Raw genomic sequence first — 26182 nt, forward strand, 5'->3', positions numbered from 1 at the left:
TAAATACATACACACATACACACACATGTACACACACACATGTACACACACACACACACCTGTCATTTATCACGTTGAGACTGCTACTACAGAGGGACCCAGTCTATGCCAGGTAGGAAACCTGGGGCCGAGGATCAACTACCTCACATATTCATTCAGGGTTTCTTCAGAGTTTCAAGGAAATAAAACACATTACCTTGAAAAGGCAAAGTATTCCTCCCACATATGGGTTTCTGAAAACTGTACCTTGCTGTGGGATATTTGTACACTGTGTAAAGATACATTGCCGTGATTGGTTTAATGAAGACCTAAACGGCCAATAGCTAGACAGGAGGTAGGTGGGACTTCCGGGCATACAGAGGAAGTAGATGAACTGAGGTATGCAAAGGAGCCAAGAGACACAAAGAGGAAATAGGAAGTGCAAGATGGAAGAGAGACAACACCACTTGATAGAAGGGATTCATTTAAGTTTTAAGAGCTAGTTAAGAACAAGTCTAAACTATAGGCTGAGCTTTCATAATTAAAGGTAAGTCTGTGTGTCGTTATTTGTGAGCTGGTGTACCAAAGAAAAATCTGTGTGCAGTCCCCAAGTAGCACAAGGCTTGCTTTTAGGTGGCCCCTAAACCTCAGTCAGATGAATTAACTTACCCCATCTCCAGCCCCAGGGAGGTAGCTTTTAACTGTGATGGTGCGCCCGGGAGCTGGGAACGGGGCTTCCATGACACTTCGCATGAACGGGTAAACAAGGGCTGGAGACATTTCTCTTCTCTTCTCTACTTCATCCAGGATCTGAACGGGGACACGAAAATAAACACAAACAAACAAACAAATCCCATGGTAACTTATTAAGGCTTCAGTTCAGAAACATAAAGAAATCCTACTATCAATAAATAACAGCAATAGATTCAAGACCAACAAGCTGTGCAACTGGCAAAAAGCTCAGAGCACACCCCGAGGCTGTCTTTACATCCGGAAGTTACGGGGGTCAACTTATGTTTAGAAACTAATTAAAAAAAAAAAAAACAATTTTTATTCCGTGTGTGTGTGTGTGTGTGTGTGTGTGTGTGTGTGTGTGTGTATTTTACCCTTTTGTGAAATGAAAAAGTGTGGAAGTCAGAAATCCTGTGGCAGCCGTCCGTTCTCTACTTCCACTCTGTGGGTCCTGGGGGTTGAACTCTGGTTTTTAGACTTTACCGGTGCTGCCTTTACCACTGTGCCATCTCACCAACCCCTGAAGACCATTTTCATTTCACAAAAGGGTAAAATACACACACACACACACACACACACACACACACACACACACACACACACACACCACTAACAATGATATCCTGCAAGTTGTATCTAGAAAAAAAGCAAGAGGCAAGATATGTTTCAGATATGTTCTTTTAAAACTGCTGAGTTTGGGGGCTGGAGAGCTGACTCGGTGGTTAAGAGCACTTATTACTTATAGAAGCCTGGGTTCAATTCCCAGCACCTACATGGCAGCTCACAACCAGTTGTAACTCCACTACCAGGGGATCTGATGCCTTCTTCTGGCCCTCATGGGTAGCAGGCATACATGTTGTACACAGACACATCTGCATGCAAAACACCATACATACAAAATAAACATAAATAAATCTTTAAAAGGAAAAACTCAAACTTGGGAGTTTTAGCAAACCAAAATCTTCACAGAGCATCAGTGGCAACTTGATCGGGGGTCTATGTTTAAGCCCTTAAGCCTATGGGTTGTTAATACAGCATCAATGACAACCTGATCAGGGGTCTATGTTTAAGTATTCAAGCCTATGGGTTGTTTTTTTCATTTTAAAATTCATTGGGGAGATGACTGTGTTCGAGAGACCTTAAACCAGCCCAATGACTCATTGCAATGAACATTTTGTGGGTGGAGCTAACTGGACAAAAGGGTCTACTATACGTCACACCATAGCACCCAATATCACTAGGATGAATGAAGAGGTGTTGGAAAGTGAGGAGGTAAGGTTGTTTTGGTTGTTTGTTTTGCTTTTAATTAAATTTTGGGAGGAGGTCCTTTTGGGGGGTTGCTGCAGGGTGAGGGCGGATATGGAAGGACTAGGAGATAAGCAGGATTGAGGTGTATGATGTGAAATTCCCTAAGAATCAATAAAAGGGGGAGGGGCACGCAACTGTCACAGCACAGATACACAGGCCAGAGGAGGACAACGTGTGGGGCGCACTTCTCTCCTTCTACCATGTGGGTGTCAAGAATCACATTCAGGTCATCAGCCTAGATGGAGCATGCCTTTACCTGCTGAGCCATTTTGAGAGTCTGAGTCTGCGGTTCTTATCCTACTTGTGGGGTTGTTTTCTCAAATAGTATGTTCAAGTGTACGCCGCTCAGTATTCTCCAGTAAAATCACCAGCAACGACAATCACCTCAGCCCTAGAAGGTCCCCCCTAGCAGTGACAGTCACCTCAGCCCTAGAAGGTCCCCCAGAGCCCACACTCACTCACCTTTGAGAAAAGATTGAAGCAGCCTAAGCGACTGACCATGCAGTACACCTCAGGGAGCCGCTTTCCTTTGCCTTCTGGCTGGAAAAACAAACCAAGAAGAGCAAGGATTTACTCATTTTAACTGCTATTTATTTAACAGGTCCCTCCTGTGTGGCAGATGCTCGCCCCGTACTTCAGGGCTCAAGCGTGTACTTTAGACACCAAGGTTGACGGACTACAGGTGTGCGCAGGCTTCTTCCAGTGTCATCGTTTAGTCAGCGCAGGAGTAAGGCTTTCCTGCTCAGGGAGCACACAACGGTGGGAAGCACTAATGAGGAAGGCCTGTTTTACTCAGGCTTCTTGCCTAAACAAGAAGGACACCTCAAGCAGATGGTGACGAGCTGGCTTCTTCCGCGGTGCCACCCTGACACTCAATCTCTGTGTCAGGGGGTCCTTTCTCTACTGCACAGAAACGACTCAGTGAAACCCATGGCCTGTCTAGTCTGACCTTCACCTCGTTCTTGCTATGCAAGCTAACATGGCTTCTTTCTAAAAGACTTTATTTTTGTTTTATGTGTATAGGTGTTTTGCCTGTATGTATGTTTGTGCACCATGTGTGTGCAGTGCCCATGAAGTATCAGAAGAGGGCATCAGATATCAGATCCCCTGGAACTGGAACCACAGACAGCTGTAAGTCACATTTCCTGTGGATCCTGGGAGTCAAACCTGGGTCCTCTGGAAGACCAACCAGTGTTCTTAACCACTGAGCCATGCTGGGCCTAATGGAGTTTCTTGGATGTGTACATAATTAAGTAGCCCTTAAAGCCATGTAAAGATAGTGCTGCTCAAGTTCCTAGTTGGCCTTTCTTGTTCCTTACCGACTCTGGCACTAATCTCTCACTCACCAAAAGCTTCTTACAGTAACCAAACCACCGACTTCCATCCTCACCAGTCAATACGAAGGAGAATGTTTCACTGAAAACAAAAGAACACAAAAAACAGCTGCTCAAGACATTACCCATAGAACAAGAAGAGTCACTTTGCAATCTAAGAGGAAGTAGAACTATTTATTCATTTATTTCATGTTACATTCCCACAGAATACCCAGGCCTTGTCCTGGAGTGAGTGGATATGGTGGGTGTAAGCTGTGGTATTGCTGTCTCCTTTCGTCGGACATCTAGTTTAGCCAAACACACAGGCAATCAAGCTAGAAAGGATTTTGGCAATGTCATTTCTTCCTTGCAAATTCTTGTGTTTAATTCTGAGAGGCCATATCGAACAGTGATAGAAGAAAGACTCACTGGAGAAAGTGCTGGCTGCACAAACATGGCGTGAACACAGTCCAACAGGTCTGCACAGAGCTGGATGCAACAGCATGCATCTGCAATCTTAGCATTCCTACTGTGAGATGGCAGGCAGAGACAGGAGGACCCCAGGAGTCCTAGGGCCAGCTAGCTTGATGTAAACCACAGACAATAAGAGAGAGATCCTGTCTTCCAAAAAGGCAGAGGCAAGAACTGAGCCATGTTGTCCTTTAATGTCCTCACGTGAACACACATGCCAGTTCTCTTCCTTATACATACACAGAGATAAGAAAAAAACTTATATCCTTTTCATTGTTGTTGTAGATAGGGTTTCTCTGTGTAGCCCTGGCTGTCCTGGAACTCACTCTGTAGACCAGACTCACCACCATTGCCCAGCTAGACTATATCCTGAACATATACAAATCAATAGGAAAAATATTAATTCCCCATTATAATAGGAGCCAAAAATGAACATCATAACTGGATGTGGTGGCACACGCCTTTAAACCCAGCACTTGGGAGGCAGAGGCAAGTGGATTTCTGTGAGTTCAAGGCCAGCCTGGTCTACAGAGAGTTCTGGGGCAGCCAAGGCTACACAGAGAAACCCTATCTCAACAAAACAAAAATCAATCAAACAACAACAAAAACCAAAATAAAAGATCACTTACAAAATACCCAAAGAGGATCCCCAAAGAAACTCACTTAATAACCAAAGAACCTCAAATATAAACAATGAATCAGTATTTGATGTATCTGTACTCTCCATGTATGTGTGTTCTGCTTGCATACATATCGGTGCAGCACTATGCAGAGCACCCATGGAGACTGAAAGGAGCTTTAGATCTTGAGACTGGAGTGTTAGCTGTTGTGAGCTGCTATACCAGCGCTGGAGTCAAACCAGTGCTGTGGAAGAGCAGCCAGTGCTCTTTACCCCTAGGCCCTCCATGCAGCACTGATGGATCTGCATTCAAATACGGCCAGAAGTCAACGGGAAGGAGTATTTGCAGTGCTGATTCTGAGCAGTCACTCCGCCTTTGCTTTTTATTTACTCTTCTGCATTTCCTAAATATTCCAGAACATACGCAATGCCGGAGGAAGATGTCAACCATGGAGCAGGCCAAAAGGAGAGACTGCACCCAGAGCTACCAGTGCATGTGACGGGCACAGGACACTGATGTTGACAGCTGACGCTAAGAGATGAAGAGCTGCCATGGGGCTCAACTGGTTATGGGAGGGAGCGGTTAGGTTGAGAGGTGAAGCGGGACCATAGGACAACAGCTGAGACTATCATCTAATAGGTAATCAACACATGACGTGGTTCAGCTACACAAGCTTTTTCACCTAAAAGGCATAATTAATAATTACAATTTAGTTTTCTATGCTTTTTTTTAATGTGTATAGATGTTTTGCCCCAATGAGTGTCTGCGCCCCACATCTACACAGTGCCCGGAGAAGCCAGAAGAGGCCTAGGGTTACAGCTGGCTGTTACAGCTGAGTGTGGGTGCTGAGAATCCAACCTGTGTCCTCTGGAAGGGCAGCCAGTGCTCTTAACCACTGGGCCATCTTTTCTGCCCCTTGTCTGTCTGTTTTTCACACAAAGATTCACTGTTTCCCAGCCTGGCCTTCAACTCTTGGGCCAAGTGAACCTCCTGTCTTAGGACCCCTGAGTAACTAAGAGCACAGACTTATTTTAATATACCCATTAGGTGTGAATAATGAAGATACCTATTTACAAAAGCAGGATTTGAGGCAAGCTTGGTGGTGCACACCTCTAATCCCAGTGTCCAGGAGGCATAGGCCAGTGGATCTCTGAATTTGAAGCCACCCTGGTCTTCATATCAAGTTCTGAGACAGGCAGGGAAATATTTTCAGTCTCAAAAAAAAGCAGGATTTGGAAGTGATAATGCTTTTAGAAACTAAAATTGGTATTTTCCTCTAGATACCTTAATTCCTTTTTAAAGATTTATTTTTATTATTTTTAAGCGTGTGCACACACGCACATGTGTGCACACACACAACACACAGAGAGAGAGAGAGAGAGAGAGAGAGAGAGAGAGAGAGAGAGAGGGAGGGAGGGAGGGAGGGAGGGAGGGAGGGAGGGAGGGAGAGGGAGAGAGAGAGAGAGAGAGAGAGAGAGAGAGAGAGAGAAAACGTATGCTCATGGAGAACTGAGGTGTGGGATCCTTCAGGAGCTGGGATTACAGGCAGCTGTGAGGCACCAGACCATAGCTACTGGGAACTACACTCAAGCCCTCTGCAAGAGTAGCACTTGCTCTTCACTGGTATGAGAGAATTGTCTGTATTCTGTCAATCATATTTTAAATAAACGCTGATTGGCCAGGCAGGAAGTATAGGCAGGTCAACCTGACAGGAAGTAGAGGCAGGGCGAGGAGAACAGGAGTATTCTGGGAAGAAGGAAGCCCATTGCTCCCAGTCCTGCCCAGACCACTGAGAAGCAAGATGTAACCTCTGGCTGAGAAAGGTACTGAGCCATGTGGCGAACATATATAAGAATAGTAGGTTAATATAAGCTACAAGAGCTAATAAGAAGACTGAGCTAATGGGCCAATCAGTTTTATAATCTTATGGAGATCTCTGTGTGATTTTTTGGGGGGCTTGCTGGCTGTGGGGTACTGGGCGGGACAGAAACCCCACCAAGCAGGCCCCCTCATGCTACACTTCACCACGGAGCCATCCCTCTAGCCCCACGACACTCCCTAACGCTTCAGGTACCCACAGTTATCAAGCTGGAGTCTCCCTCTGTACGAGGCCCACAAGGGAGCACAGAATCCAGGCTGGGGCTTCTTCTATCAGCTTGGAGGAGAAATAAGATGACGACAGTTGTTCTGTTTTGTTTCTAGGTTTAACCCCGAGGAACAAGTGTAGTCATCGTTGTCTCATTCCTGTTCCCGTCTGCTTTGGGCCATTTTGCTCTGCAGAACTCGTAAACTAAGGAGATGTACAAACCTGTGTTCTCTTTGACACTGAAATATCTGTTTCCTGAGTGCTCATGAGAAACGTTGTAATTCTGCCCTAGCCCCCTCAGCCACTGCGGCTCGAGGTGCTCATGTCTACTCATGGAGACCCACTCCTGACTCTATCCACCCATCACAAACTACGATTCTAGGCAAAGGTCCAGCAGACTGAAATCAGAGAAGCCAATTTACCTCTTCAGTTCTGAGGTGGGCACCCAGTTCTTTGAATCAGGAAAACAAAATTTGGGGATGACTTTGAGCCTCTCTTCGGTGTCTTTGGATTGCTTGTAGCTGTGATCACCCTGAAAAACAACAGCACAGAACATCAACCTATGAAAACTGGGAAGAGAAGTCAAAACCAAAACCAAACCAAAGCTCAGTCTGGTCTTGGGGAAGCTGGAGGGGTCATGCAGGGGTTCCCTCAGTGTGGCTCAGTACTGCTGGACAGTGCGGAAGGAGAAAACAGAAAACCCATGCCTGTGCACTGTGGACAGATGCTGTGTACAAAGAATCCCATTGACACAGAATGGAAGGGTGAAGCCCCTGTGATCCATAGGAAGGGAGGCAATGCTGAAGAGCTTCTCACCAGAGGAGGATCGAGACTCGGGATTCTCAAACTGGTGGGAGTCCAGTGTTTTATGAATCACAGAATTGAAGATAAATAAAAATCCCTTCTACTATACAGCAAAAACCTAGCTGCTCAAAACATTCTCTGATTAGTAATCAAGGGTGCTTTAAAAAGGCAGATGAATGTTTTTTAGAAAAGACACTATTTTTAAGTGTTACCCTGTATATAATTAATCCCTTCGCTTTTGCTACCTAATTATAGGCTTGCCACTTCCTATAAAATTTTAGCATGGAAGACTCTTACAAAAGTGTGGTGTAAGCCAGGCATGGTGCTGTCCACCTATAACCCCAGTTCTTGGGAGATGGGGGCAAGAGAATTAGGAATTCAAGGCCAACCTTGGTTACATAAGACCCTGCCTCAAAATAACAAAACAACAAAAAAAAGGTATTGTATTTCAAAATGTAGTCTAAATTTAGTTCAATGAAAAGACATTCAGAAATTGAGTAGGTGGGACTATCTATAAAAATCAGCACAAAAGCATCATTAGTATATTGCTTTTCAGAGAATTCAAAGTTCTCTGTATATTTATTTCTTTTAAAAGTATGTACCAGGGCTGGAGAGATGGCTCAGCCATTAAAGGTTAGGCTAAAAACCAAAAATATAAAAAAATATGCACCTAAACCACACCTTTAATCCCAGCACCCAAGAGGCAGAGGCAGGCGGATCTCTGTGAGTTGGAGGCCAGCCTGGCTTACAGTATGTGTTCTAGGACAGCCAGAGCTACAGAGTGAGACCCTACCTGGAAAAAAAAACATCAACAACAACAAAATGCACCTATTTTGTGTCCCTGGGATGTCCCACTCAGCAGGACAGCATCAGGACGGGGAGTTTAGCTCCCAGAGCAGCTGCCTAGAATGCAGGTGGCCTTGATCCCAGCACTGGATGTGAAAAAAAGCACCTAACACATTTTGTTAGTGTAACATGGTGTGTTCACAATCATCTTCAGCCAAGGGTTCCACACCAATCCAGACAGAGCTCCATAGGACTCGCTTCACCCCCTAATTGATGGGTATCCGAGGCACTAACACAGCAAGCAATTTACCTGGGGGCATTCTTTTTCATTTGTTTGTTTTACTTTTAACTATGTGTGTGCCTGTGTATCCTGTGAGGGTATGTGAATATGACTGCAGTTGTCTGTGGAGGCCAGAAGAGGGCTCTGGACTGCCATCTGACACCGGTGCTACAAGAGCAGTAGTTGCTTTTAACCACTGAGCCATATTTCCAGATCCATTCTTGATTCATCTGCTAGGGTAAATGCGCCCTCCTCTGGTACTATACCTATTAATTCAAGCTTAGCTTAGCTGTAAAATTAAGTAAATCTCTCTCTCTCTCTCTCTCTCTCTCTCTCTCTCTCTCTCTCTCTCTCTCTCTCTCTCTCTCTCGTATGTAGGGCTTCCTAAACTAGACATGGTAGCACATGTCTGTCATCTTAACACTTGTAAGCAGGTCATGAGGTTAGAGCTCACCTGAGCTACCTATCGAGTTGAAGGCTCACCTAGGCTACAGTGTAAGAATGTTTAAAAGAGGCCAGGCAATGGTGGTGCACGCTTTTAATCCCAGCACTCGGGAGGCAGAGGCAGGTGGATCTCTGTGAGTTCAAGGCCAGCCTGGTCTACAAGCGTGAGTTCCAGGACAGGTTCCAAAGATGACTCAAGGCTCTCTATTTAGAATATGATAAATATGATAATATCATTTCACCACGAATTCTGAAAGCACTCCTAGGTGACACTGAAAATTTTCATGAGAAATTTGATTTATATAGTTACTCATTGTTGGAATGTTTCTAAGGTTCTCCTCTTCTCTGCCCCTGGATCTTCTTTGAAACACACTCTTCCTACATAGCCCAGGCTGGCCTCCACCTCCTAAGTGCTGGGGTTACAGGCATATCCCCACACTAGCTGAGTTGAGGCCATTTAAAAACGGGAACACAGGCAGGAAACGTCTCTTAGGTCCCGGGATAGTGGTGCTTCAGTGACTCTGGAGAAGCGTGTAGTTCAGGGTTATAGAGCCACAGTCCTAGAGTGACCACGTGCTTACGAGGAATAAGAGGTATTACCTGGCTATGGTGGCTCATGGGCACCATAAGGCATGAGGCAGCCTAGGCTACATAGTGAGTTCCAGGCCAGCCTAGGCTACACAACAAAACTTCATCTCTAAAAACCCAAAGAAGTGATACGGTGCAGGCAACAGAGCAGAGAGTGAGTGTTCGCCCCTAAGGGCCCATCGTAGCCACGCTGAATGTGTAATTCAGAGAAAAGGCTCTTCATGCACTAAGTGAAGAAACTCAGGTATAAAATAAGTAAATTCATGGGGCCAGGGAGATGGCTCAGCAGGTAAAGGTATTTACCGCCAAGCCCGATGACTGGAAACCACATGATAGAGAACTCTCATCTCAAAAGCAAAGGGACAATGAAATGTCTTCTCAAACTAGGCAAGCAAACAAGAAACCAACAAAACCAAACAGACAAACAAAGAATACCAAACGTAAACGAATTAAAACGTAAACCCTTTCGTGTGTGCCCTGTGAAGCTGCAATGGGTTTTATTTGCTATTTAATGTCAGGCTGCCCAGAGTTCAAGGGGGTCGAGGGCAGAGCCACAGACAGCGCTTCTGTGAGGCAGGCAGGTTGGGCTTGGCGGCTCCCAGCACCTGGGAAGCTGAAGCAGGAGGATTGCCCATTCAAGGAGAACTTGGGTAAGAGCCTGTTCAATGTTGGTGAACCTGGCAGCGACAACAGTCACCGTGAGGAGCAAACAGGAACCTTCTGGGCGCGTGCTGGCCACCTACCTTGCTGGGGAACTGTTGTATGACCTGGGGGACGTAGTTTGTCCCTGATGCCTTCTTCTGCAGGGAAACCACCACGAAGAGCTCAAAGAGCTGCTGCTCCTGAAGTTCGATGAGATCCCGCTCTAGGGTCTGGTAGTGGGGGTTCCTCTTGCAGGGCTGCTGCAGCTGTGCCAAGCGCTTGTGGCGATCTGCAACGAGGCCGCATTTCAGGTTCCCCGTGCCCTTTCCTCTAGGCCCACGAGTCATGGTTCTCACAGGGAGAACCCTTTGTGGTTGTGTGCTGGGTAAATGCAGCCAAGTACACGAGTACTGCTGCCTGGGCTACGGCATGTGAGAGGGCAGTGCTCAGGGTCCTATGCCACCTCTAGCAAGCACGGGGATGGACATTTGCGTCCTAACTGATGTTCTGCATATTTACAACACACTCTATGCATGTGCTACATGTAGTCTTCATGCAGTGCACCAGGACACAGACAGAATGCCTAGGAAAGAATTCTAGACTGACCACTTTTTCTGGTAATGTTGTAAAGACATAGAAGAGGGGAAGATTTAATGGAAGAATGGAGTCCTACACAGAGATTAAGTACAGGCAGGGCAAATCTAAACCAAAGTCAACCTCACATCAAAGAACCCATCCTTTTCCTTCTCCTGGCATGCATTACTAATAAGAGATGGCTCAGCGGCTAAGAGCATGTACTGTTCGTCCAGAGGACCTGAGTTTGTTTCCCAACACATCAGATGCCTCATCCCTGCCAGGAACTGCCGCTCCAGGGTCGCCTGACCCCTCTGGCCTCTGCAGGAACCTGCACTCACACGCACAGACTCCCACAATGATAACACATAACTAAAAATAAAATATTTGAAATAATTTTTAAAAACTAAACAGGTAGATCTCTGAACAGAAGATCTAACAATAAAGTCAAGAAGCTACATCCACCTGATTCTTAACAAAAGAACTAAAATACACACTGGGTGGGTGGGGGGAGACCAGCCTCTTTAGACGATGCTGGGAAATCTGGATATCCATCACCTAAGAAAGGCCGGAGCTTGACCCCTGTCACTCCATAAAAACCAATTCGAATGGATCAAAGACCTTAATGTAAGACAGAATCTGAACCTGCTGGATGAAGTCACAGGGGAAACACTTCCAGATACAGACACAGACAATGACTTTTGAATAGGACACAGATAGTTAGGAAGTAAGAGCAAGATGGATAAAGGGGACTGCAGGAAATTAAAAAGTGTCTGAGCAGCAAAAGAAAAAGTGAAGAGACAGCCACAGAAGAGAAAAGCTCTGCTGAATTTCACCCGACAGAAGATGAATACCTAGAGCACATAAAAACAACAACAAAATAGATAATAACTCAACTGTTAAGCAGGCAACAGACCAAACAGATGCTTTTCAAACCAAGAGATACATGCGGCCAAAAAGTTCGTGAAAGAACGCTCTACACCCTTGGCCATGAGAAAAAGGCAAATCACAACCACACTGAGATTGCCATCGCCTCCCCAGACATGATGACGTCTGCCACTAAACAAGTTACACTGTGGATCAAAATGCTAAGAACTCTAAAAACACAACCAGGAACGGTTCTTAGAAACGCCCAGTTTCGCGGATGTGCTGGGAAAGGGTGTGCTGACCCTCCAAAGGGCTGAGTTCAAGTCCAGACTCACGCGGGTCTTGCTTCTCATTAGCAACGGCAGTAAATTAGTCACCCTTACACATCACTGCTGAACCCCATGACGCTGTCAAGTCTCATCTTTAGTCAGGCTACAGATCCAAAACCTGGAGCGATTCAGGTCAGTGGAGAAGCACACGGCTATTACTCATGCGGTCAGTGCCAGGGCTGCCCTCCGCTCGGCTTTGACAACTTGTGACTCCTGCTCTTTGTGTTGCTGCGTGTCAGCCAGTTAAACAAGAAATAAAACAAAGCCTGCTGTGACAATCGTGTGATGAGGACTCGGAGCTCATTAGGGGCTTGTACAGGAAAAGCCAGAAACGCATGGCTTCTGAGCCCTGACGTGAACTGCGTCCTGCTCTGGACTAGAAGAACCTGCATGTAAACATCGTCTCCTTTCTTAATGGCAGAGATAGCAAATGCACTTAATGGTCATACTTGAGTTACTAGAGAAAAGCCAGCTCTTTGGGGCTAAGTGTTTGTTGTGAGGATGACACACGCTCTTTCGGCTGCTACAAACCGCACGTGTCTGGGCATGCGGAGCTGCCCTGCCCCCTCAGAACCATCCTGGTTTACCTCACTCCTCAGGAAACAGCTGAATGTACTACTTAGCTCCGCAGATCTCGGCAGGGGCTGGGAATGAAGCAATGGCCTACAAAGTGAACTCCACATGGGGAAAACCACGCTTAATCACAAGGGCAGGCCTTGCTCCACCCGCAGCCAGAAGCCAGGAGCACGGACGGAGCAGCCGGCTGACTCACTCTTTGGCAGGTTCTCGGCATCACTCTCGTTCCCACTCGTTTCACCTGGAAGAAAGGAAGAGCGGGAGAGTTTCCGTTTGTATCGTCCACCAGAACGAGAACAATGGAAAACTGCCACACTCCGGGGCCTCGAGTGAGGGATGGGGGTCAGGTTAGTAAAGGTCAAATTAGCACAGCTGTTGAAAGAGAGGCAAGGCCCAGGAGGTCCCCCTTGTCTGCAGAGGACCTGAAACAGGCAGTATGGAATCTTACGGGGATTTTGTAGTATTGAGTCTGTAAGAGCATTTTTATAAATTAATCACAGTAAAAGATTAATAACTAATGTCAAAATACAGAATTATAATAATACATAAGTAAAAGTTATGTGAATATGGCTCTCCTGGTACTTTAATATTGTACCTAGCCTAGTTTGGGGATGACATCGGAACTGCAGCCTGTGCGCTGGAAGGAAGGGGACGACGAAGGCACTATGACCGCACCGGGCTATTACGTATGGGAGGCTTAGACACAAGCTCTGTGACTCAGTGAAGCTCAGCTGAAGGCTGCGTGGTTGCCGACAGGCGGGTGGCACAGTCTAGCGAGCACACAGAACACAGGGCGGATTCACACCCCGGGCAAAGGAGAAGGGCAGATGGCAGCTCCGCCATGCTGCTCAGGACAGTGCTGGGCCTCAAGGTTTTCAGACTGTTTCTGGAATTTTCCATTTGATACTTTCACACCTCAGGTGACCACAGAGAGCTGCAGCTACAGAAGGTGTCCCTGGAAGCAGAGGAGGAACTCACCTCTATCTCCTTCCACGCCGCAGAGACTCTTAGCCTCAGCGCTGGGATCAGCCAGCTTTCCGGATAATTCTAAGTCTAGTTCAGAATGAGGTCTACTTTTTATTCAAATAACTGCACAGCTTTAAATAAAGTACTCACACCAGGATGAAGAACAAAAACCTGGATACCGTGGATTTAGAGTATGAGATGTGGCCACTGTGAGTTGACCGAGAGTAAGCAACACACTGCCTTTGCCGTGGCTCTACTAAACACTGCACCCACACGGCCTGCTCTCTGGCCCCCCAGTCTCCAGCAACAGCACTGCTTTGAACTGTTCTTATTTTCCCTACGCACATTTTAGGACTTTTGTGGATAGGGGCTACGCTCTTTTCACACGGGAGTGTTAGGTGTGTATGTGTCTGTGTGTCTTTTAAAGGGATTGAATGTAGGAGCTGTGCACTCTGGCTACCAACAGAGTGTTCTGTACCAAATTCTGAAAGTATACCAAAAGTGAAGGTTTCTCAAGAGAGAGAGAGAGAGAGAGAGAGAGCGAGAGAGAGAGAGAGAGAAAGAGAGAGAGAGAGAGAGAGAGAGGCAGGCTGGTGAGTCTAATCCTAGAACCATATGGATAACCAACTCTCAAAAACTGTCCTCTGACCTCTAAATTAACACCATGGCATTTCAACCTCCCCACACAAAACAACAAATAAAATATAATAGGTTTTTTTAAAGGAACTTTCTAGATTAGGTCTAAAAAAATTAAAGTCAACTAAAAACTGCAAAACAAGAGAAAAATCTTTAAATGTGTTAGGAAAATCAGAGCCTAACATTCATAGATCAAAAATATTTGTGAATTTGACAATGAAATGTAGCCGGGCCTGCTGGCCACACCTGTACCCCAGAACTTGGAGGCTGGCATAAGAGGATCAGGTTTAGTAACAGCATCAGCTACACATGGTGAGTCCAGGACAGCCTGAGCTACACAGCCTCCTGTTTCAAAGACCAGAAAGAAAACCCTGAAATTTTCTATCTAATAAAAAACTGAGCAAACTCAAAAACTGAAAAATAAATAGGGAAAATATTTGTAAGTGTACTGAAGACACAAGACCTTTTTTCTTCTTTGTTGTGTTTTTTAATACAGGGCCTCTCTCTGTAGCCCAGACTAGCACACTGTGTAGCACAGGCTGGCCTCAGCTTTGAGTAACCCTCCTGCTGCTTCAGCCTTCTGAGTGCTGGGATTACAGATTGTACCACCATGCTTAAAACCAAGTTTCTTCCTTATTCTTCTTTTTACTTTTCTTTCTTTTTCTTTTCTTTTTTTTTTTAGCAGGGTATCTCTGTTCTCTATGTAGAAAAGTTAAAAGCATGCACCACTATGTTTGGATCAAAACTACGTTTCTTAATATTTGACTAGCTATTACAAATCAAATGGAAAAGAACACATGGGCTAGGAAAATAGCTCAGCTCATAAAATTCACGCAGCACAAACATGAGGGGAGCTGAGTTTGATCCCCAGAATCCACTTAAAAAGCCAGCTACAGCCGGGCGGTGGTGGCGCACACCTTTAATCCCAGCACTCGGGAGGCAGAGGCTGGCGGGTCTCTGTGGGTTTGAGGTCAGCCTGGTCTACAGAGCTAGTTCCAGGACAGCGAGGGCTGTTACACAGAGAAACCCTATCTCAAAAAAAAAAAAAAAAAAGCAAGAATAAAAAAGGTCAGCTACAGTGGTAAGAGCTCATAACCCCACCCTGGGACTTACTAAGCCAGTCAGCACAGCCTACTTGGGGAGGTCTAGGCCAAACAACAAGATAGACTGGACCATCTGGCTTCCACATCTATGTGCACAAATGTTCACACGCACAGAAGCATGCACATATGTACATACACATGCTGAGGAATATCACTTTAACTAGGCAAAGACGTGCTGCAGAGTACCGCTTTAACTGTGTGAAGGTGTGTTCCATTTGCGTCTGCTGCATTTATTTAATGATGTAAGGATGTTGTTTAATTATGTAAACATATGTGGCATTTGTTTCACCTTGCCTGCCTAAGGCAAACAAGCTGTTAGCTAGGCAGAGAAAGGACAGGTGGGGCTGGTGAGCAGAGACAATAAACAGGAGGAGAAATCTAGGCTCAGGAAGAATGAGAGATGAGAAGAGAGAACGAGGAAGATGCCCAGGGCAAGTCAGGCAGCTGCCAACCAGCAGATACGAACAGCAATAAAAGTAAGATAGAAGGAAAGAGGGGGGAGAGGAAAGGAGGAAGGGTGGGAGGGAGGGAGGGAGGGAGGAAGGAAGGGAGGGAGGGAGGGAGGGAGGGAGGGAGGGAGGGAGGGAGGAAGGAAGGAAGGAAGGAAGAAGGGGAAGGAAGGAAGGGAGGAAGGAAGGAGGGGAAGGAAGGAAGGGAGGAAGGAAGGGAAAAAGGAGGGAAGGAGGCAGGGAGGGAGGAAGGAAGGAAGGAGGGGAAGGAAGGAAGGGAGGGAAGGAGGGAGGGAGGGAGGAAGGAAGGAAGGAAGGAAGGAGGGGAAGGAAGGAAGGAGGGGAGGGAGGGAGGGAGGAAGGAAGGAGGGGAAGGAAGGGAGGGAGGGAGGGAGGGAGGGAGGGAGGGAGGGAAAGAAAGAAAGAAAAGTAAAAAGTCTCGAGACAAAAAGTAGATAGAGAGAAACAGGTTAAAAGAGCTAGTCAGAAAAGAGCCTAAGCTAGGCCAAACATTCAAAACTAATACTAAGTCTCCATGTCATGATCTGGGAGCTGGTTGGTGGCCCAAAAGAAAAGAAGGCCTGGTACACACACAGAAGAAAAAAGGAGCACAAGGCAGAAAAAAAGGATAAATACTTAGGAAAAGGTAATACACAGAAAAGATATAGAAATTAGTGATAAATATGAAAACTTTCCCAAGTTCATAATGAAAATAAATAAATTAAAAAAAAATAAGATAATACATTTTAGGCTGAGCAGTGGTGGTACATGCCTTTACTTGGGAGGCAAAGTCAGGCAGATCTCTGTGAGTTCAAGGCCAGCCTGGTCTACAGAGTGAGTTCCAAGACTGCTGGGGCTACACTGAGAAACCCTGTCTCAAAAAAAACAAAAACAAAACAAAAAAGGTTAATACATTTTAACCATTAACAAAAAATTATTAATCTACTTGATGAGGATTACGGGAAAGTATGTTCAAATGTTGTTTGTAGAAACAGGTTATTACCAGCTGTCTGAGACAATTTGGCAATAGCTATAAAAACGTTTAATATTAGTTTTTTGAGATGGGGTCTCGCTCTGTAGCTCAGGCTGTTCTGAAACTCACTATGTAACCCAGGGTGGCCTTGAATTCACACAATCCTCTTGTCTCAGTCTCTCAAGTACTAGAATTGTTTTAAGTCCATATATTCTTTGACCCAGGGAGTCTACTATAAGAAACTTAGATTATAAGTACAATACACGAAAATAAGTAAAAGGATGAGCACCGCAGTATTATTTGAATTTGTATATGTGTATATTTTTATAGACGGTTTGTCTCCAGAGGTTAAGTATGTTAGAAACAACCAAAATGTCTACCAACTATATTTTAAAAACTTGAGGTGTTGGGGACAGAATGAGTCTCGCTGATTGGCACACCACCAACGGAGACTTTCATTTCTAGAGCTTTAAAGTTCAGCAGAGTTTGCCGGGCTCTGGGTTGATCCTGTTGAGCTACATTAATTGTCTTTTTAAAAGGAAAACACAAAATAAAGTCTCAATAACGTAAAACTACTTATACAAGAAAAGTCATTAGGGGCCGGAGAGACAGCTCAGTGGTTAAGAGCACTTTCTGCTCTTTCAAAGGCTCCGAGTTTGATTTGACTCCAAGTACCCATGTCAGGTGACTCACAACCACCTATAACTCTAGCTCCAAGGACCTTACACCCACTTTGGCCTCCTTAGGCACCTGAATATATGTAGCACACATACACATAATTAAAAATAATTTTTTGTTTTTGGTTTTTTGAGACAGGGTCTCACTATGCAGACTTAGCTGTCCTGGAACTCGCTCTGTAGACCAGGCTGCCCTCAAACTCACAGAGATTCACCTACCCCTGCCTCTAGAGTGCTGGGATTAAAGGTGTGTATTTCGTCACCCAATTTAAAATAAATCTGTTGAGACTCTGCAGGAGTATGAAAAGCCCTGGGTTGTCTCTCTCTGGTTTCAACACAGGAAACTGTACTGACAAAGCTGAAGAAAGGCAGTGTCACTCTGTAACAACTGAGGCTGGAAGTTAGGAAACGCTCAGGTTGAGGAATCGAGAGCAGAGGGGCGCAGGTAAGCATCCAGGCCCACCAGGCGTTGCTGACACACGGACAAAGCAGAGGAAGGAAACCTGAGCGCTGTGCTGAGTCAGCTCCGCAGACATGATCCAAACCCACTCAGAGTGTTGTATGCAGAAAGTAGTTACCAATTTTAGGCTGTTGTTAATCAGAATGGCAATCATTTTATGCTTTTTTATACTTAAAAGCCTTCATCTGTGTGTGAGTATGTTCGTCTGCTGCAACATCATGGAGTGGTGAAGAATAACTTTCTCTGAACTGTTTCTCCCTTGCCACCTTTTGGTTTTGTTTTTTCGAGACAGGGTCTTGCTGTTTCCCACAGCACTGTAAACCCTGGGAGCACTGCCCAATCCTGTCTTCCCACCTCCCATCTCGCTGAAGGAACGCTGCGATTACAGACAAACATTACTGCATCCTGCTCTGGCCCTTGGGAGGCAGAGGCAGCCAGCCTGGTCCAAACTGTGAGTTCCAGGGCAGCCGGGGCTATGTAGAGACCCTGTCTTTAATATATACTTAGTCAGTTTCTATCACTCAGCTTTTTCTGTGGGCTCAGGGGTCACACTCAGGCCATCAGGGGGGTGTGGCTGGCACTTTTGCCTGCTAAGACATTTCCCTGGGCCAGGGCAATGCCAATATTTTGCAAGCACTCATTCTAGCCCCAGCATCTTTGCATTTTAAATAATTTGCAGCTTAAAGTTTACTTCTTTATCCATAAATCAATAGTATCTGCCACACAGGATTTAGAAAGTCCATAGTAATGCATAGGAGCTGGAGAGTTGGCTAAGAGCACTAGCTGTTCTTCCAGAAGTCCTGGGTTCAAATTCCCGCAACAATATGGTGGCTCACAACCATCTATAATGAGATCTAGTACCTGCTCCTGGTGCGCAGGCATACATGCAGACAGAATACTTTAAAATAAATAAATAAATAAATAAAATACTTTTAAATACATAAATCCTTTAAAAAAAAGTCAGTAGCAATGTATTAGAAAGACTCTAACATAATGTGTCTGGTACCAGTTTTCATTTTCTGCACCTTGTTCTAAGGTGAAACCCTCTGGGGGTGACTTTGCTGGAGATAAGGAAACACAGAGGAGGCAGATGTCTAAAATTCAATGTTAACAGGAACATTTGAGAGAGACTGTGAGAGAGGAGAGTAAGATCTACGGTCATGGCTCTGGACTCAAATCCACACTTCCTCCTCTGGCTCAGCTTCTCCAGCTGTGAGAAAGGACAGCCCCTTACCCTTGATGTGGCATTACAAATGAGATGAAATCTTCAAACAATTATTTTATTCAATAAATATCAGGTGTTATTGATAATAACAGACAAAGGCATTTCATTCCCAGAAGAAAATGAAACGTGTCTAAATATTTACCTTTGCAAATAGGATAACATGGGCTGGGGCTGGGGCTGGGGCTGGGGCTGGGGCTGGGGCTGGCCAGTAGTTAAAGCACTCATCATACAAGCAAGAGGACAGGAGTTTGGGTTCCCAGAACCCATGTAAACACCAGGTGGTTGTGACAGACCACCGGTGACTCTAGCCTCAGAGTGGAGCCAGGGACATAGAGCCGTGTGTGTGTGTGTGTGTGTGTGTGTGTGTGTGTGTGTGTGTGTGTGTGTGCCTGTACCCCTCACCTAGTAAGTGAGACTATCTGCATCGGAGAGCTCTGGGTTTGATTGAGAGGTCCTGCCTCAAACGAATAAGGTGGAAGAACGATAGCAGAAAATCATCAGTCTCAGGCCTTCACTGGGGCATTCACATGTACACCCACACAAACGAGCACACACGGACACGTACACATCACAAAGAGAAGAGGAAAAAGAAAAGAAACTTGGAAAACACATTAAACATGGCAACCAGCTCATTGTGTGTATGCGAGACTGGATCAAGACCAGTCTTCACAGTCAGAACAGAGTCTTTGGGACCCAGATGATCTTATTTTACAACTTAAGTGTTTTAACATTGAGTCGACTTGTAAAGGGAATTAAGACATTTCTCTTTGTGACTCTCTAAAGATAAGAGACAGTGTCCTTCAGCAGGGCTGCTCCCTTAGGAACTTTCTGTCTCTTAGACAGCTGAGCTAAGCTCTCATGAGGCTGTCCTGCAGATGCAGACTGGAGCTGGACCAGGGCACACAGTGAGGCAGGTGGGAACTCTTCATCTACACGGCATCCCAGCCCCCCTGGGGGGTTGTAAGAAATAACGTCTCCCCAGAGAGCCCGGGCTGGCCTGGAACTTCAATCTTCCTGCCTCTGTCTCCCTAGGGCAGGGTTACAAGTGTGCACCACCACACCCAGCCCTTTTCACAGGTGTTTTTATGAAAAAACTTATAATTTGTTGTGACTATTCCAATTTTCTTACCTAGGCTACAGTAAGTTTTTTTTGTTTTTTGTTTTTTTGGTTTTTCGAGACAGGGTTTCTCTATGGTTTTGGAGCCTGTCCTGGAACTAGCTCTTGTAGACCAGGCTGGTCTCGAACTCACAGAGATCCGCCTGCCTCTGCCTCCCAAGTGCTGGGATTAAAGGCATGCGCCACCACCGCCCGGCTACAGTAAGTTTTATCTAGCCATCAGCATGATAAATTACGGAGGTCCAGAGATAGGGTACCACATGTCTGTGGCCACGGTGATGAATGTCTGTACCCTGGCACCTGGGTACAGTAAGACTCTATTTTAAAAAAGGACAAACTAGAGAGCAAAGTGGAATTACAAAATAACTACTCAGGGGGCTGGAGAGATGGCTCAGAGGTTAAGAACATTGCCTGCTCTTCCAAAGGTCCTGAGTTCAATTTCCAGCAACCACATGGTGGCTCACAACCATCTGTAATGGGGTCTGGTGCCCTCTTCTGGCCATACACACAGACAGAATATTGTATACATAATAAATAAATAAATATTAAAAAAATTACTCAGACTTTAAGAAATTTAGTCTCATTGGCTTTCAATTGTTTATTTATTCACACAATGTATCTTACTTTGAATTAAATCAGAAGGAGTTGGAAGCTGGCCCTTGAAGAGCCAAGTGTGATGAGGTGGCTCATGTCTACTCCCACAGGCCGGAAGGCTGACGCAGAAGGCTCATCACAAGTACATGGCCAGTCTGGGATACACAGTGAGTTCCAGGCCAACTGGAACTAGCGAGGGAGCCTGTCCAATCAGACACTACGTTACAGAACAATGCTCCCTTCAGATGCTGTTATGGTCTGAACGCAGAATGTCCCTAGAAGCTCGTGTTTTGAAAGCTTGCCCCAGCTGGCACTATTCAGGGCAGCTGTGGAAACTCGAGGAGGTGGGGTCTGATTGGCAGAAGCAGGATGTGACACCAGCCCTGGCTTCTTCCTCGCTGTCTCCTAGTCTGCTGCATGCTCCACACCATGAACCGACATGACAGACGAGTCCTCTGAAACTGTGGGCCAAGCAAATCTCCCCATCCTTAACTTGTGCCTGCAGCTGGTCACAGCAGCAGGAGACTCACACACGAACACTACAAACAGATGAGAAAATATGGTTCCTACCTTTGGAGGAGGGTGCTTCTTTTCCAGTGTAAGGCTGTAACTTTACCCTCTTCTTCCCTCTCTTAGATTCAAAAGTATCATTTATTTTCAAAACAAGCTAGAAAAAAAAAAGATAAGAAAATGACAAAGCTGGTATAATTACAAAATTACAAAGATGGTGGCCAAGGCCACCACCACAGTTCTCTGTATGACTAGCATTAATACAGTAAATGTTTTTTTAAAATGTAAAATTCTCTTTGAATAATAAAAACCTTAACATTTTTCAATTTTGCACTAAACTGGTATCATTAGATGAAGTGTGTTCTCAGACTGTCTCCAAGGCAGGGAAGGAAACTGCAGGACCCTGTCCTTCCAGAAGAACCCAGAGATTCTGTGTCACTCCGTGTCACAACACGTAGGGAATGTGTACTGCACTCCCTACGGTGATTAAGACTTTGTCAAGTCTTCACTCGCTCAGAGCAGGAAGGGGAACAGTCACCCACTGCAGGGTGCGGCTTGGTTATTTCTGCTCCCAGGAGTTTCTCCCAAGAGGAGACAATCACGCTGATGGAGATTTTGCCAAAAGGAGTACACGCTTTGCCACTGTGGGCGCAACTTATTTTAGAGATGTCATAAAAATGGGAGACTCTCAAATTACTCCACACCGAGCTGCTTTCCTCCAACTGCAATCAGATCGTTTATTTCTAAATCATTCTATAGCCGTTTCTCTTTAGTAAGCATCACTAAGAATTTTCCCCTAATATCGGGGAAGGCGGGTGTGTGGAAGAGAGTCCGAGAGACATACAGACATTTTAAAGCAAGAAGCTGATTGCTTTGCCATGCCTAAATTTCTCTTTTCTTAAGGTTCCAAGCTTAAGTAATCGTCTTGCGTTATCACACTGCCTAAGTAGACCTGTTAACAGACACTGTGAGACGAGAGTCCAGACTGTTGAGGAGGGCGCTCATGTTCGCATTTGTCCTTGTAGACTTAGCAATCCCGAGGGCCACAAACTGAATCAATCCACTACAAGCAAAAGCACACAAGAAACACGTGCAGGTCTTCACTCTCTAGACGAAATTGCTCGCTTTGTAGCTGCCATTCAAGTGAAAAAATCGCCAGTGTTCTTCAGCGTTGCCTTTACAAAAAAGTAAGCAGGAGAATCCGAAAGAGAAAGGTATTGCTACGGACTAGAGAAAAGATTTATGGGAGCAAGCAAGTTTTAGGTGCAGTAACACCTAAGACAGGGTAAATATTAATGTGGACTTACAAAGAAGAATCAAAAGTGTGCCCACATATTTGAAGGAAACGACTGTTCTGGGAACATCAGACTAAGTGGCAACCTAAAATTCCGGCTATGCGCTAGGATGAGGAGCCTACGCCGACTTTGCTGCGGCGGCAAACACTGCAGAGCGACAGAAAGGACAACAGCTGCTTACTTGCCGGCCACAACACCAAAGCACCAGGGAAGGCACTAGCAACCCCAACCCCACACACAGGCTTCCACAGCAGGGAAGGAAGGAAGGGTGGGGACCAGGCATGTGCACGAGATCAGAAGGCAATTTCCCTTCCAGGGAAAGCTGCAGTCATCAAAGAGGACATAAATGAAAAGTCCCTGAAGATACTTAAAAAAAAAAAATCTATTAAATCTGGGACACCCTAAAAGGACTTAAAACCTTTTGTCATATTTATTTTTATTTTTTATCTTTTTGGATTTTCGAGACAGGGTTTCTCCGTAGCTTTTTGGTTCCTGTCCTGGAACTAGCTCTTGTAGGCCAGGTTGGCCTCGAACTCACAGAGATCCACCTGCCTCTGCCTCCCGAGTGCTGGGATTAAAGGCGTGCGCCACCACCGCCCGGCTATTTTTATTATTTTTAAATGTATGTGTGCAAACACTTAGAGGTTTGCGCACGTGAGTGCAGCTGCCCGAGGAGGCCAGCGCTGTTAAATCCTCTGCAGAATTACAGGTGGTTGTGAACAGCCTAAGTGGGGGCTGGGACGTGAACTTGGGTCCTCTGAAAATGGCTCCCAGCTGCTGAGCGTCCCTCCAAACCCTCTGGAGAGTCATGGGTAGTGCCCGGCACTCAGAAGTACACCACCAGTTTGGGGAATGGTGGCAGACACCAACCTACAATCTCATCAGTGAGCTAAGGAGGCCAAAGCAGGAGAATGGCAGTTCACAGCCAGTCTGGGCTACACAGTGAGGGTCTTCAAAACAATGCAAAACAAAGTCAACACCATTTTCTTTTTCTTCACTTCCCAAAAACCTTTGGGGAAAATTCTGTAACACAGATCTGGGGATATAGCCAGGTGGTGGTAGTGCGCGCCTTTAATCCCAGCACTCGAGACCGAGGCAAGTGGATCTCTGTGAGTTCGAGGACAGCCTGGTCTAGAAAGCGAGTTCCAGGACAGCCATGGCGACACAGAGAAACCCTGTCATAAAATCACAAAATCACACTCACAAAAAGTCCAGGGTCATCTTCAGCTACAGACCTGATTTAAAAACCAGCCTGAGATACACAAGACCTTGTCTCAACTTTTTTTTTTTTTAAAAGAAAAGGAAGAGTTGGTCCTGTCATCTGTTATTAGAAAGTGTATCAGACTTGGGGTGCAGAAAACAGCCCAAAGCTGAAGGGGATGGGAAGGAAGCGGAAGGAGGAAACACCACAGGCTCTCCTCAGCTCTCTCTTGCTTGTTCTTTTGTGAAGCAGAGGACAGAACCCTCACACGTGTAGGACAACTGCTTTATTTTTTTATTTTTTTGATTTTTCGAGACAGGGTTTCTCCGTAGCTTCTTTTGGTTCCTATCCTGGAACTAGCTCTTGTAGACCAGGCTGGCCTCGAACTCACAGAGATCGCCTGCCTCTGCCTCCCGAGTGCTGGGATTAAAGGCCTGCGCCACCACTGCCCGGCTCTAGGACAACTGCTTTAACACTGAGCCACAGCCTAGCTCTCCCGTCTCCTGTCTCCTGTAACCCTGCAGTTCCGAGCCCCACTGCTCAGGCTGCGTCCTTGCTCCATAAACACAACTTTGCTGCTCTGGAATCACATGGGAGGCTTTAGGGTGCCAGAGCCATCTTCCTGAGGAGAGAGCTTCTGCAGGATGCCTGCCCAAAGGCAAGGGCGGGAAACACACCAGAAGAATTAAATTAATTCTGGAATACAAGATTTTCCATGGAACCAATCGGCAACCCCTAACCAAGAAACAGCTGTGACGTTTGTTCAGCACAATGAATATCTGAGCTAATTCACCTTGCATTACGAGAGGAAAAATATTTCGATGATCCGATTCTCCATTATGTTTATTGTCTGTTACTGTACGTGTCAATCCCAAAACCATCTGAATTAACAGTTTAAAAATATTCTCATGTAACCTCATAAACGTCTCTCCCAAAAGAAGACATGGCTACAAATTACCTTTTTAAAATACCCTGCTTGTAAATGATCCCCTCCCTTGAGGGCAAGGTCGTTTATTTCGTATGTTTTTTGATAATGTCTCGTACCAAGCTATAGTCTGGTTTTCTTTTCCCCACCTCTGAATGGACATTTTAATCCTGATAAATGGCATATTCTTCATCATTACTGAAAATCTGTAAATTCTGGCACAAGAAATAAATGGGAATAGACAGACCCCCTTTTGTTTGAGTCTGGCATTTCCTTGAGATAGGCAGCCGATTTTCAACAAGAGCCAGGATAACCGAAGTGAGGCTCTCTAGCTGAAGTTTCTAATCCACTGAGAATGTCAAAAGAGCCATGTGTGCGATTTCTTGAACGAGCAAAACCTCAAAACCCAAGGCTGCTTTCCAGATCTACTGAAAGCAGGGAAGGTCTAGCCTATTCCGCTCGTTGTAACGTTTATCTGTTCTCCTCTACTAAGATGCTGGGGTAAAGTTTTAAGAATGAATGTACGGGACTCCTCACCCTTGGGAGATTCCTCGCCTTCCTGTTAGCCACTTCTCCAGCTCGGAAAAGCTTCCACTCGGTTAAGGTGACAGGCAAGGTGGTGTCCTTTGTGAGCTTGGACCGCAAGTACGCTCCAGAGTTCTTCAGGTCCATAGTCTTCCGCTGAAGGAACTGGGGCTTGGGAGGAAGCTAAGACAGGAGACACACTGGTAACATAAGATCGTCTCTGGTAATGCCTGTCTTCATACGCTTATCTTTCTTTTAAAGCCATCCCAAATGGGGATTCTGCAGTTCCTTCTCATCTTGTGAGTTGCTTCTCTGTTTTCTAACCCAAACCTCTATCCCTGTGATCCAATCCACTTCCCAAGGGACAACAGTGCCCCATCTCCACCAACTCAAGAGTCCCAACGCTTTCAGGAAATGGGTGGGTAACTAAGGCCACAGGCTGAGATGAACTTAACACAGAGCACTGGGACCGACCGAGCACTGAAAAGCTCATGGCCTGTCTAAAGCACAGCTGCTTAAACCGTGGGTTGTTGGCCTGATAATGTAACCGAATGAGGGGAAATCATGAAAAAACTCGCAACAGGAAAAGGTTTCTGAGCAGCAGCAAACAACAATTTATTTAAATCCAGGCCACGCAGAATCTGAGGTGGTTTTCGGCAGAGCTCACGAGTGCTGCGTGACATGACCTCACTGCAGCCTGCTTTCAACACACAGCAATGCCCTCTACACTCACACGCTGTCATGACATACGACACCACTACACGCTTGGCTCAGACGGGAGACTCCTGCATGTTAGAAACGGCGGTGTTTTCATCTCACACGCTCAGGGTTCTGTCTGCGCAAACATGATGGTTTACTTACAGAAAGTAAAGATTTCATATTTCCCTGCTCTGTGCCTCAGCACGGGTCAAGCCAGCGGATTTTATTGTTAGAATGTTTGCTTTTAAAATTGCTATTTGAGTCGATAATTTGAGTTTAATAAAAGGCATTAAATGGAGCTGGGCAGTGGTGTTGCATGTCTTTAATCCCAACATTTGGGAGGTAGAAGTAGGTGGGTCTCGGAGTTTGAGGCCAGCTTGAGCTACAGAGAGCAAGTTCCAGAACAGTCAAGGCTATACAGAGAAACCC

The 26182-nt window shown here is 45.6% G+C and overlaps 1 protein-coding gene across 1 annotated transcript in view; it reads right to left on the reverse strand.

Moving 5' to 3' along the window:
• The window catches only part of Dennd2c (DENN domain containing 2C), a 76580-nt gene that overhangs the window by 10379 nt on the left and 40019 nt on the right, over positions 1-26182 (reverse strand). The window contains exons 5-12 of the mRNA XM_075981758.1: positions 25067-25237; positions 21169-21265; positions 12595-12639; positions 10155-10342; positions 6932-7041; positions 3366-3435; positions 2482-2559; positions 649-789 (exon numbers count right to left, since the gene is read on the reverse strand). Of these exons, the coding sequence (XP_075837873.1) occupies positions 649-789; positions 2482-2559; positions 3366-3435; positions 6932-7041; positions 10155-10342; positions 12595-12639; positions 21169-21265; positions 25067-25237 (900 nt within the window). The remainder of the gene's footprint in view (positions 1-648; positions 790-2481; positions 2560-3365; positions 3436-6931; positions 7042-10154; positions 10343-12594; positions 12640-21168; positions 21266-25066; positions 25238-26182) is intronic.

This window comes from Microtus pennsylvanicus, chromosome 7, assembly GCF_037038515.1.
Source record: "Microtus pennsylvanicus isolate mMicPen1 chromosome 7, mMicPen1.hap1, whole genome shotgun sequence".
NCBI lineage: Eukaryota > Metazoa > Chordata > Mammalia > Rodentia > Cricetidae > Microtus > Microtus pennsylvanicus.